This window comes from Cyprinus carpio, chromosome A9, assembly GCF_018340385.1.
Source record: "Cyprinus carpio isolate SPL01 chromosome A9, ASM1834038v1, whole genome shotgun sequence".
NCBI classification, from domain to species: domain Eukaryota; kingdom Metazoa; phylum Chordata; class Actinopteri; order Cypriniformes; family Cyprinidae; genus Cyprinus; species Cyprinus carpio.
Genome location: NC_056580.1, coordinates 25,991,971 through 26,006,295, shown reverse-complemented (window position 1 = coordinate 26,006,295; position 14,325 = coordinate 25,991,971). Strand labels below are relative to the sequence as shown.

Here is a 14,325-nt window from a genome sequence, read left to right as displayed (position 1 = left end):
AGTTTTTACTTGTGGTTACCGTTTTTACTAGGGTTATTACTGTTGTTAACTTTTTTCATTACTTGAAATAAACACTAACTGATAAAAAAAGAAAAAATTAATCACAGGTACATCTAAAAAAATTTGTGACAATAAAAAAATGCATTTACATTTTACTTACAGGTAAAAAGCAAACTTGCTTATATTCTAGATTCATTGCACACAAACTGAAATATTTCAAGAGTTTTTTGTTTTCATTCTGATGGTTATGACTTACAGCTTAGGAAAATTCAGTATCTCAAAAAATTAGAATGTTCCATTTTGAGCTTGATTAGTTTGATTAATTTTGAGTATAAATACTGGGTACCTCTTGGGCTATTTTAGAACATGCAACCACAATTATGGGAAAGACTACTAACTTGACAGTTGTCCAGAAGACGATCATCGGCACCCTCCAGAAGGAGGGTAATTCACAGAAGGTCATTGCTGAAAGGGCTGGCTGTTCACAGAGTGCTGTATCAAAATATATTCATAGAAAGTTGACTGGAAGGAATAAGTGTGGTAGGAAAAGGTGCACAAGCAACAGGGATGACCACAGCCTTGGGAAGATTGTCAGGAAAAGATGATTCAAGAACTTGGGAGAGCTTCACAAGGAGTGGACTGAAGCCAGAGTCAGCGCATCAAGAGTCACCACACTCAGACATCTTCAGGAAAAGTGCTACAGCTGTCACATTCCTAGAACCAAGCCACTCCTGAACCAGAAAAAACGTAAAAAGCATCTCACCTGGGGTAAGGAGAAAAATAACTGGACTGTTGCTCAGTGGTCCACAGTCCTCTTTTCAGATTAAAGTAAAATTTGCATTTCATTTAGAAATCAAGGTCTGGAGTCTGGAGGAAGACTGGAGAAGCACAAGTCCAGTGTGAAGTTTCCGAAGTCAGTGATGATTCGGGGTGCCTTGACGTCTGCTGGTGTTGGTCCATTGTGTTTTATCAAGTCCAAAGTCAGTGCAGCCATCTAACAGGAGATTTTGGACCACTTTATGCTTCCATCTGCTGACAAGCTTTATGGAGATGCTGATTTCATTTTGCAGCAGGACTTTAGCACCTACCCACAGTGCCAAAATCACTTCCAAGTGGTTTGCTGACCATGATATTACTGTGCTTGATTATCCAGCCAACTCACCTGACCTGAACCTAACAGAGAATCTATGGGGTATTGTGAAGAGGAAGATAAGTAACATCTGACAAACAATTCAGAGGAGCTGAAGGCCGCTATCAAAGCAACCTGGTCTTCAATAACGCCTCAGCAGTGCCACAGGCTGAACACCTTCATGCCACGCCGCATTGAAGCAGTAATTGGTGAAAAAGGAGCCCCAACCAAGTATTGAGTGCATATTTAAACCTACTTTGGAGATCCTGAACATTACTGTTTGTAAATCTTTTTTGATTGATCTTGAAAATATTCAATTTTTTTGAGATACTGAATTTTTAATTTTCCTAAGCTGTAAGTCGTAACCATCAGAATTAAAACAAAAAACTCTTAAATATTTCAGTTTGTGTACAATGAGTCTAGAATATAAGAAAGTTTGCTTTTTTGAATTAAATTACAAAAAATATAGAACTTTTCCATGATATTCTAATTTTTTGAGATGTACCTGTATGACACACATCTGTGTGTGTGTGTGTGTGTGTGTGTGTGTGTGTGTGTGTGTGTATGCAGTGTTGGGTAAGTTACTAATTACATCATCAATATTGTATTTAAATTAATTTTTTAAATTACTCTGTCCGAAAAGTAACTTAATTACTCGAATCCTTAATTACATTTTAAAATCCCTATAAACCTTGATGCGTAGACAATTGAAATGAAAATCTTTATTATTTCAATGTGATTTATTGAAACCACATTACTTTATATCTGTATCGTATTATATCTCATATTTTTATTATATGATAGCATGAAATTGACATCCTCGTTTCAAACGACATTTAGCCTATATGTAATAAAAAGTTGCCTGTATATCTGAATGTATATCACATTTCAGCATATTTCACTCACTTTCACACGTTTCAGTTTGGCAAGATAGTTCAAAGCCCAACTAGTAAAATCTGTACAAGTTTATGTAAAAATATGTAAAAGTTAAAGGGATACTCCACCCCAAAAAGAAAATTACCCCCATGTCGTTCCAAACCGGTAAAAGCTTTGTTCGTCTTCGGAACACAATTTAAGATATTTTGGATGAAAACAGGGAGGCTTGTGACTGTCCCATAGACTGCCAGGTAAAATACACTGTCAAGGTCCAGAAAAGTATGAAAAGCATCATTAAAATAGTCACATTTGCCATTAGTGATTCAACCGTAACGTTATGAAGTGACAAGAATACTTTTTGTATGCAAAGAAAACAAAAATAATGAGTTTATTCAACAATTCGTCTCCTCTGTGTCTCTCCACATCTGCGTAGTGGCATTTTGGAGAAGATGAGCTGTACACACAGCTTACGCGCTTCCGTGTCAGCCGTGCCTGCGAGGATACATTTTCTACGTATATTTATGCTGTGATTTGTAAGAAAACAGTGCATCCTTGTGGCGCGGCTGACACAGAAGAGCGTTAAGCTGTTCGTCTGCTCCCGGTTTTCTTCCAAAATATCTTAAATTGTGTTCCGAAGAAGAACAAAGCTATTATGGGTTTGGAACGACATGGGGGTAAATGATTAATTACAAAATGTTCATTTTGGGGTGGAGTATCCCTGTAATTAATGTTAATAAGAATAAATTACAGAAATGAAATCTTCCACTGAATAAAGCTGTGTCAGATTGTGCTATTCTTCTGAGATAAATTCTGGCTTATTCCTTGTAGCAGATTTTCTTCCTAAAAAATTCGTGCTCTGCATTTAACCCATCCAAAGTGCACACACACAGCAGTGAACACACACACACCTGGAGCAGTGGGCAGCCATTTATGCTGCGGCGCCCGGGGAATGAGGGCATTTGTGTGCAGGTATGGCTGCAGATAATGAGCTCAGACGGGAAAGACTGTACATTTAAAAATCATTTAAAAATAATGTCATTAAAATCTTTTATTTCAGCTATTTGCTAAGTTAGCATTTCTCATTTTCATTTAAAGTTCAAGTACAATAACTAAAACGTAAATAATAAATAAATACGATATAGACATTAATAATAATTATAATAATGAAAAAAATGCAACAAAAAGACTACAATTTAAAACGGAACATTATAAAAACTAGTTCAGATTTTTAATATTAGGTTAAAGATTAATGTAAAAACACAACATTTAAGGGCAGAAAATATTATAATGTTACTAGAATTAATAATTACTCCAAAAAAACAATGCTTTAATTATTTTCATTATTATAATTATTTTTTGCCTAGTCTTGAATCTTTGGTTTCACATAACGATTTTAATTTCAGTGCATGACTTACTAGTATTATTAAATGAAGTAGTGAATTGTTAAATTATAAATGAAGTGGTTTAGACTCTAAATTTAGATTTTTTTGAGCCACATTCGAATCTGCTGAAAAATATGATATGCACGTATCAATAGATTACTATACTGAAAACAAAAATGGTGTAGGATTTAATTTGAATTTGAACTATTTTCACTCACAAATTGTTTGTAAATGTCATAAATAATTACAGAGAATTATCAAGTAACGCACTGAATCATGAAATTTTGATGCAGAAAGACTGAAATATTATTTCTTGTTTTTGACAACTTTGAAAAATAATTTATAGTTCATGGTTTTCATTGCTCTCACATGTAAATATATACAGTATCTACTGCAGTAGCAAAATGTGACATTTCTTCCACCCAGCCCTGCTCTCCTCCTTTCCTGTCCTACCCATACTTCCTTCCTCTGCTCCTTTCATCCTGATCCCTGTCCTCTAGCTAAAGCAATCGCTCCACCTCGGTCAGGACGGTCCCCGGTCTACTCGACCCCGTTTGACACAGACTATCCGCTCAGAGAGACAGAATAAAGAGAGAGAAAGCTTTATTTCCATAATGGAGGCAATAAGAATGCAGCCTGTGTTTTATCTGAGAGGAAGGACTACGCTGAAGGTCGAAGCCATGTTGATGCAATGGATTTGATTATGCTGTGTGTTTTTTAGGCTCCTCCTCCAGTGCTGCTGCTCAGATCATCTTGAGGCTCTGATGCTTGTGTCTGTCAGTCTGTCTTTTGGTGTGACACTTAACACTTTTGTCTTAGTTTAAGTGGATTTTTCACACCAGAGATTGGATATCATTCTTACATGAGCTGGAATGAAGTATGACATTGCTGAAGATTTTTATCTGCTGTTTTTCCTTTAAAGAAATTAATTTTTGCAGCAACTGCGAAGACTTCAGAATGTAATAAGAATGTAACTGTAAAGAGGAAAAAAAATTGGATTGAATTAATAAATTATTGTAAAAAAAAAATTTGAAAGAAGTCTATTTTTGCTCACCAAGGCTGCATTTATTTAATTAAAAACTCAGTAAAAACAGCAATATACTGGACTATTATTACAATTTAAAGTAACTCCTGTCTGTTTGAATATACTTGAAAATGTCATTTACTCCTGTGATGTAAAACTGAATTTTCAGCATCATTCTGGTCTTCAGTGTCACCTGATCCTTTAGAAATCATTCTAATATGCTGATTAACTGCTCAAGAAACATTTTGTGTTGAAAATAGTTAGTGTTGCTTAATTGTTTACCTGGATATATTTCTTTTTTTCAGGATTCTTTAATGAAAGAAAGTTCAAAAGGTCAGCATTTATTTGAAATCATAATCATCAACATTATAAATGTCTTTACGGTCACTTTTGATGAATATAAATCACGCATGCTGAATAAAAGTGTACTTTTTTATTAATTTAACTTGGAGAAAATGTCTGTGCTGACTTTATAAGTTAACTATTAAAACTGCGCCATTTTGCCATGTTTTATACCATTTTCTCTAACCATTTTTAACATAAATTTAACTTAAATTCTGTTTAAAACATCCATAGACTTACATTAGAAAAGGGCAAAAGCTTGTTTCATAATACAGTATGTTGGACAGTAAATAGTTGCTAAGGTTGGAATGATCAGTAAAGTTTCCAGAGTTTAGAAAATATTCATCTCGACTCTGTTCAATCTAATAGAGTCTGTTCTTCATTAGTTCTCAACAAGGCCACTAGGAGGCACTCTGGTTGCTCTTGTTTTCTCAGGTTATTAGTCTATTGGTCTTATTGGCACAGAAATGTACAGAAGCCGTTCTTCTGCACTCAAAAGCATACTGTAACCACATCTCCAGACTCATATATTGTGACAGAGCATTTCCTCTCTGCCGCTCTTATCTGACTGTGTAAAGCTCATATATCAGTTTCTGTGAGAATATATGCATTACTTCAGTTTCTTTTTTAATATGTGAATTTGTTAAGGGATTTTTTTAAGATAAAACTCAGACAGCTTCGTCAGGGCAAAGAGGACGCCTACAGGAGTGGGGACAGAATCTTGTACAATCACGCCAGGAACACACTGACAAAAGAGATAAGAGTGGCTAAGAGGAGCTACTCTATGAAGCTGGAAAACAAGTTTTCAGCCAGTGACCCTGCATTAGTGTGGAAAGGCCTGAAAGACATCACTAACTACAAGACACCATCCCCCAGTACTGAGGCAAATCAACAACTTGCTGAAGACCGGAATGAGTTTTACTGTAGATTTGAAACTCCCGGTCTCACACCTCACTCCCACTCTGACAATCTCTATACACAAACATTAACACCTCCATCAACTCCCTTCTCCCCCTCCTGCACTTCAAATCAGTGAAGATGATGTGTGTCAGATCTTCAGGAAACAGAAGAGAAGGAAAGCACCAGGCACAGACAGTGTTTTACCAACCTGTCTAAAACCCTGTGCTGACCAGCTGGCCCACATCTTTTTTTCACAGATCATCAACAGATCACTGGAGCCGTGCGAAGTCCCTGCCTGCTTCAAAAGCTCAACCATCATCCCCATCCCAAAGAAACCCAAAATCACAGGAATGAATGACTACAGACCTGTTGCCTTAACATCTGTGGTCATGAAGTCATTTGAGAGACAGTTGTTGGCGTATCTGAAGGACATCACTGGACCCTTGCTGAACCCCCTGCAGTTTGTTTATAGCGCAAACAGGTCCATGGATGATGCAGTGGAACTGCACATCATCATGCAGCATCTGGACAAACAGGGGACTTATGTGTGGACCCTGTTCGTGGACTTCAGTTTGGCCTTCAACACCATCATTCCAGCATATCTCCTCACCAAACTAACCCAGCTCTGTCCCTAGCTCTATCTGTCAGTGGATCACCAGCTTTCTGACAGATAGGCTACAGCTAGTGAGATTCAGGAAACTCGTGTCAAACAGCCGCTCCACCAACACTGGTGCCCCTCAGGGATGTGTTCTCTCCCCACTGCTATTTTCGCTCTACACCAACGACTGCACCTATATTGACCCCTCTGTCAAGTTCCTGAAGTTTGCGGACAACATTATCTCTGAGATGTTGTTGTCTCTGGAAGCTTCTGTCACCAAAACAAACAACTTTGGAAATAAAGCTCTTTTTGATTTTAAGTCAGTGAACCAACATGTCAGTCGAGGACACATTTACATGTTTTACCTTAACTGCAGGTCTTGTCATACAACCTTAAAGCTGTTCATCTGGAGATAATGTATCTGCGCAGGTACCTGTGGACTGTTATGAGCAGCTTGGGTTACTCTGTTGTGTTCTCATATTTCCATTGCAGCATTTGCTATTACAGTAAAGACAGTTTGCCTTTTTTATTGTTTTCCTGGTCTCAGACAGAGAAGATGTTGTTTGCTTGAGCTCTAGTGAAGGTTTTGGGGTCTTGGAGGGCTGTGGTTTCATACTGTTTGCTCTTTGAGTGTATTCTGGTAATAGACTGCACTTATTTTGTCCTGGCTTGAAAATAAACAAGCTAATTTTATCCAGGAACCAGAAAGGCCTTGACATCTCAGATGCAGTCATATATATATGTCTATATTACTTTTGTAAACAGTAAAACAGCATGTTTTCAACCATTTTTATTTAGTCATTTTTAATCAAATTAGTCATTTATCAAACTCACCATTTGTAACTTTTAATCAAACTTAATTTTAGTCAGGGATAATATTAGAATGATTTCTGATGGATCATGTGACGCTGAAGACTGGAGTGCTGATGGTTAAAATTTAGCTTTGCATCACTGGTATAAATGACATTTTACAATATATTCGCATAGAAAAATATTATTTTAAATATATTAATAATATGTCACAGAATTATACTGTTTTTACTGTGTTTTTGATTAAAAAAATGCAGACTTGGTGAGCATGAGAGACTTCTTTTAAAAACATTAAAAACATTAAAAGTAATTATTCCAAAATTTTGACCGCCAATGTGTATATCATAGAAATCATTGCAAAAACACAGTGAATATTCATTGTATCATCCATCACTTTGACTCTGCCCTTTCATTAGCTTCATCTGTGTTCTTGAAGTTCCTTCCATCAAGAAAAGCTCAGCTCTTCAAATCGTCCCTTTTCTGTCTGTTTTGACCCCAATCTCCTCTAATGCGCTGCATCTGAGGCAGGATATTATTTCCTATATTGTATTGCTTTTCATCTGATTCATCTTCTCGAAATAGAGCTGAGTGAAAGCGCATCACAGCCGTTCTGCGCGTGTATATTTAGCCGGTCTATTGACCAGAGCGGATCTCATAAAGGGATTGATCTGCTTGAAGAATAAAAATGGAGGTTTTGACAGCCTCAGGCTTTGATGTGCTGTTGGGAACCGGAAGGTTTTCATTGTGACAAAGTTTATCAAAATAATCCCACACTTATTTCTGTTTTATCATTTGGCCTGCAGCCTGCCTACATCTCAGAGACATTAGCAGTTGTCGAGGTATCAGTCACATACATTCATACAGTGAACTACGGCTCTGTGTAGTAAATGCTGCTCCATCTGAAAGCACGTGATGATGATTTACTGCTGATTACAGAACCGGCTTTACTGACAAAATGCACATGACAATCGTGTTTGATTAATTGTGCAGCCCTACACTATAACATGGTACATTTTGATCTTTCCCCAAAGCCCTCATCACGTTATAAATGTGACTTTGTTTTCAACTTGTTTGCAGATGGTAGAGATTGTAGAGAGTCACCTCTGCCTTTTTGTTAAAACATGAAATACTTCCTCATGAGAGTTTCTGCAGCTGAGATTTACCGCCCTAGTCATTTAGCTTGTTTACAGGCATTTTCGTGCCCCCTGACTGCCTGAGCTAGCTTGTCTGCGGCTAATGCAACCCCCAATTACAAATGTGTCCACCGTGTGCCATGAAGAACCGGGTGAATGTCTGTAAAAGCAAACAGGACTGACCCCAGAAGAGGTCTCATCTCATCAGTGTGATGAAAAGGCAAAGCCAAGGGATTACAGACATCATCCTGAGACATAGAGACACCCATAGTGAGACCATCCTCCTCTCTAGTGAAGGTTTGATGTGCCTCTGTATTGAAGCTCTCGGCTCTGCTCTGTTTGCTGTTTGGGTTGCTGTGTCTTTGATGGCTGCATCACAGCCCCAGAAAAGCAGTAGCTCACAGCCTTGCTGATATCTGGGGCAGAGACATGTAGCTGTTGCATTAAAGGAGATTTGCAGACCCAGAGGAAAATTTCATTGGTCTGAGGTTGCTCTCTTTCCAGGCTTGGAAAAAAGAGCTAAGAGTGTAGCATGTTAATCTAATGTATATAGTATAGCACAGATTATAGCTTGTAGAATTTGATGAGAAATAATTGAGTTCATATTGAATTATCATCGCAGATTGTCTAATGTCTATCTGGTCAAATCTGAGCATGGTTTGAGACATTGAGCTCTCAAACAATAGAGGAGGCACATGCGGAATTACTGCAAATCTAAGAAGCTGAAGACTTAATTTGCACTCCATTTAATCTTATTGTTGGGGGAAACAGTTAAGAGTTTAAAGCAGTTTCTTTCTTAGGTTTCAAAGGAACAATGTATTGCTGAGGTTGCTCTCCTATAACGAAAGAGACTGAATGAAGTTCACAGTGATGTTTGATTTAAGTATTAACTTCTCTGGGACACTATCAAAATTAGACCATAGACGCAGATGAGACAATTGTTAAGAGTTCTGTTTAGTAGTGTGACTAGTCTGGAAAGAATCTGATGAGAAATGTTTGAGTCAATGTTGAGATCTTTTCTGAAACTCTATAGAACATACATTTAAATTCCATTTACTTTAGTTTTTGATTTGCCTTGTGGATAAACAAGACATTAAAGAGATACAATTTATGATGATTCTTTCTTAGAGAGCCACAAGAACATTTTATTGCTCAGCAGTTAGGGGTGCACGATAATTATCGGCCGATTTTTATCATGCACCCCTATCAGCAATTGCTCGTTAGTAGCTCAGATAATTTGGTTTTTAAAAAATTTGGCAAAACTTTTGGTTTTGAGAAATATTGACAAATTATAGCACAGTTTGAGACATTGATGAGATCTCTGAAACTCTAGACAGGTGACATTACCTGTATTTTTCTCAGGAGACAAATCTGAGATATGAAAGACCTGATCTCCATCTAGTCTTGTAGAAACTATTGAGACATTAAAGCAGTCATTTGTGAGTTTTCTTTTCTAGGTGCCCAGAGGAACAACGTGTGGAACAACTGGTTCCTCCTTTATGGCTCAGGAGACTTAAGTTCTCAATGAAATATTAACTTCATTCAAGTATATATATATTTTTTCTCCTTCAGCTCATTTTTGGCATCCAGTAAGAAATAGAGTAGTCAAATTAATGTGAATGGTCTGATGAGAAATGTTTGAGTTCATATTGAATGTTTTCATGCTCGCTCATAGCTTGTGTCACTTGAATTTGGAAGAGTTTGTTTAGAGAGATACATATTCACATTCATATTCAAAATCATACTGAAATAGCCAGGCTTTTGAATTCTTGGCAAATTAGAGCACAGTTTGAGAAACTGTTGACATTGATTGCTTCTGATATTCCTAAGGAGACATTGCACAGAGACATTGCTGAAAGTCTACTAAACAAAATTGCAAGTCTATTTAGTCTCTTTATTAAATCTCCATTTAGAAGAAAGAAACAGCTGAGATGTTAAATCGTTCTCATATGCAATAATTCATCTGTCATGCCCCAAAGGAACATTTTCATGCTCAGAGATTGCTCATTCATACCTCAGATAATTTGGCTTTGGAAGAGTTGAGGTAAAGTTCATATTCAAACTTCAAGGTTTTTGACTCTTGGCATCAGAGCACAGTTTGAGACATCGTTGAGATTTCTTTTTGAAATTCTAGGAGACACTGCAAAGGTGAAAATATCAGAAACAACAGTTCAAGTCTATTTATTTTTCTTTTTTAATCTCCAGTTATGAGAAACCGTTGAGTCCTCAATGGTGATGTTTAATTCGTAGTAGCACAGACAAACATTTTACTGTTTAGATAATTTGCCTTTGGAAAAAATTGTTGACTATATTAAAGTTCATATTCAAATCTCTTGCGGTGATCGTGTGGAGATCTTTTCTCTTTATCTGAAACTCTAGACATGCATGACATTACCGAATCATTTTCTCAAGGGAAACAAAATCTGAGATGCAGGTGACTTAATTAGAAGAAACCATTCAAATACTTCTTTCCTGTACTGTAGGTATATTTAGCTGCAGGAGAAGCGAGAGGAGTGGGAGATGAGAACGAGCGAGCATGCTTTGAGAAAGTCTACTTGTGGGGGAGGTTAGAGAGGAAAGCAGGGGGTGGAAGATGTGAATGAAAGTAAGACTGAAGAGAGACATGGAGAGAGGAGGGGCAAAACCCGACAAGGAGAGCAGTGGGGAGAAATAACGAGGCTCTCAGTCACCTCCCCCTCTCTCCTGTGGAGCTGAGCTACATGACCCCAAAAAAAAGAGGGAGAGAGGGAGGGCGCCTGGAATAAGAGAGTGGTGAGGAGGACAGCAGCGGCAGTTGATGCAGCTCTCCTCAGTGTGACATGGATCTGTGGAGCATTGTGGGACCAGCGTGTGGAACAGTTATGCGTCCTGTGCGGGATCCAGTGGAGAGGAAGCCGTCAGCGTGATCTCGTGATGCCCTCTGTGTCTCTCAGCTTGCCAGCCGCGCTGGCTGGCCGCGCACGCACCTGGGTCTGCCTGTCCTGCATGTTCTGGGTGAGCCGTGGGTCAGTCCACTTGACTGGGATGGGTGGGATCGGGGGAGAGACTGCATTTTCTTGGCTAATTCGATGAATTAGATCAGCACTGCTTTTTTCATTGCACGTGTCACTATTTTTCATGGTTTGGTGCAAATGGCCTCATTTTCTGGACATTCAATAGCCTGTTGCTTGTGTCTATTTTTAGGTCTCCTAAAGAATTGTAGAGAAGCATCTTAGATGAAGTTGATACTTAAATGCAATATCAGTGAGAACTCCGTTAAGTCTGCTGAGTTAAAAAAAAACAGCCTCTGAGCTTCGTATGGGCCTCAAGGATAGAAAATGGAATGGGTGTAAATGGATGTATTTTCTGGACATTCACTAGCCTGTTGCTTGACTGTTCGCTATACGCTGGTGTTTTGGAATGGTGTGCTCAAAAGTAAACATTTTGTCATGATTTGTTAATTTCATTAAAACTAAAAAAGAAAATTTATGCCTGAATGTCCAATCTGCTCTTTCCATGCAACAACAGTGGATTCATATGGCTGAGCTCCAAAAGTTGCCATTAATGTCATTATTTAAAGATTATCTGTGACTTCTTATCTAATCATTTTATATCTCTATATTTTCACTTTATTTCAGCAGAGACTGAGTTTTCGTGGGAAAGTCAATGATTTAGATCACTGCTCAGAGCTTGTTTCATTGCGCATGTCACATTTTAGGTGTATTTCGCTATGTTTTGGTGCAGATGTGTGTATTTTCTGGATGTTCACTAGCCTGTTGCTCTACGCTGTGTTTTTAAGGAAAGGTTTACAAGGAAAATTCATGCCAGAATGGTTGTAGCAGAATGTTCAAGCTGCTCTTTTTCATTCAGCGATAGTGGATTCATACTGCTAAGCTCCAAAAGTGACCGGAAATGCCATTAAGATTTTCAGTGATTTAAATATGAGAAGCAGGAAAGCAGTAGTAAATATCAGTATTTGCTTTTCATTTAACATTGTTATAGGAGAAACGATTGAAAGATCTCACTTGTGATGCTGTGATATTGTTTTAAGGGACCACTAGTAAATTGAAAGATTGCTTGTTCATAGCGCAGATATTTTTTGGTTTGGAAGAGTTTGTTGATAAAAAGTTCATATTCCAATCTCAAGGCTTTTGACTCTTGGCAAATCAGAGCTGTTTGAGACATTGTTTCGATTTTTCAAGTGGAGACACATTGCAAAGAGAGCTTGCTAGAAGTCTAAACTAAATTTCAGGAGCATATTCTTTTAGTCCATTTTCTTTCATTTTTAATACAAGTTTGTCTTATCCAATTCTCATATTCATTCGACATCTTCATACTTTTACTTTATTTCAACAATTGTCTCATTTATGTCAATTTCTTCTAAAGAGTTAAGAGAAGCATCTTAGATAAAGTTTGTGAGAATGCCATTAAGTCTCCTGATTTTTTACATTTTTTTTAAAAGCAACCTCTGAGCAGTATTTTTTTCTCATAAACAACAATGTGATTAAATGGAGATTTTGCGTCTCAGATTTGCAGTAACCAACATGTATCTCACAAGGGAAGATGATTAAAGTGAATAATGACTTCAATTTCAGTCACACAAAGCTGTCATATAACTTAAGATGTAGTCATATGGATTACCTTTTTACTACTTTTTGTAGCTTGATGGAATAAATTACCATCCGCTTTCATTTAATGGAAAAGAGCTGCTTGGACATTCGCCCATTGGGTAAGTAAACGATGACAACGTTGTGAAGTATTCCTTTAACTGTCACTCGGCCGATGGTTGTGTTCCCTTCTCTTTCTCTCTGGTCATTCACTCTCTCTGACCTCTTCGGTCTCTTAATTAGCATTCTGCTTTAGTGAATGGAGTGGAAAAGGATCCCAAATCCTCCTAAAGCTCAGGCACTTTTTGAATATAGTGGGAGATTTTCAGTCTTCCTTTCAGACTGTGATTCTGCAGTCCTGCTGCCCTGGCACTAGTGGAATGGGCTTTGCAGGGATGAGGACTCTGTCTACAGCTGTAGATGTCATCATATATGGAGAGAAGATCCGGGAAACAGGCGTTCAGAATGAAGCAGATGTGATTTATTCGCTAGCAGCATCCAAAACTAAATCTCTGGGCCCAAACTCTATATTTGGCTGGGATTTTATTACCTGCTGAGGAGAGATGACATTGAATGGAAAGAGACATGTTCTCCTCTGAAGAGAAACCTGTCCTGATGTCAGCAGAGGCAGAGCAGAAGTAACAGAAAAAGAGTGAGCAACATCCAATGCCTAAAAGCTCAGAATGCACTTCCTCCAAACTCTGAATTATGAATAAACTGTCTGAGACTTTTAGGACTAGCTGGGCTGGACAGACTCATGGAAATCAATGGCTACCATCAAATGTTCATATAGAAATCAGACCTTCTTGTAAAAAAGTGTTTATTTTTACAACTTTTATGTTTATTAATGTTATGCGCAATTTGCAGATTGCTTTAATTCTGTAATGTGATGCATTTCCAAGTGAAAGTGTATATTTAGTGAGGAAAAAAATGTAGGGCGGTACTTGATTTAACCCGTTAGTAATTGATTGGATCATGAAATCTGAGTTCAGTGGTTCTGTGGAAGGCTAAACAGGAGAGTTGTTGCAGAAGTACTAAAAGACATTTTAAATTACTATTATTTGGAATATTATGCATTGATAAACAAGGCAAAATATGAACAGTAACATCTATAAATAGGCTTAAAATGTGAAATGAAACCGTTAATGTTTTGCACTCAGGAAAATGTTGTGTGTGGCTCTTGCGTAAAGACCTCTGAGACGAGGTTTTACTTACACACACCGCCTCTCTGCAACTCAAACAATGCAAATATTGACACATCTTGAGCTGTCTGAGAGGTCAAAGAGCTTAGTGCAGTGATCAATGTCCATTAACACTCCAGATCAATCCACAGAAAGCAAGTTAAACTGTACAGTGTGGAAGTGGCGATGGGAGGCTCATGAAATTTTATTTTATTTTATTTTAGTTTTGTTTTGTGTAGATCCATTCCGTTAAGCACCAGCACACACTAAATATTCATAAATATAAATATTGATTTCAAAAATTCATATTCAGGGAAATATTAATTCCTCTCTGCATTACAGTCTTTTCTAGTAGCACCTTTGA

The 14,325-nt window shown here is 37.6% G+C and overlaps 1 protein-coding gene across 12 annotated transcripts in view; it reads left to right on the top strand.

Moving 5' to 3' along the window:
• The window catches only part of LOC109094866 (tensin-1-like), a 220,440-nt gene that overhangs the window by 46,124 nt on the left and 159,991 nt on the right, over positions 1-14,325 (top strand). Inside the window, exon 1 of one of the 12 annotated variants that reach the window (XM_042764246.1) lies at positions 10,906-11,188. The exons of 10 other annotated variants lie outside the window; for them this stretch is intronic. In XM_042764246.1, coding sequence (XP_042620180.1) covers positions 11,108-11,188 — 81 coding nt within the window. In that variant the 5' untranslated portion in view covers positions 10,906-11,107. Of the gene's footprint in view, positions 1-10,905; positions 11,189-14,325 lie in introns of those variants that run through there. One more of the 12 variants, XM_042764253.1, reaches the window with a different exon arrangement.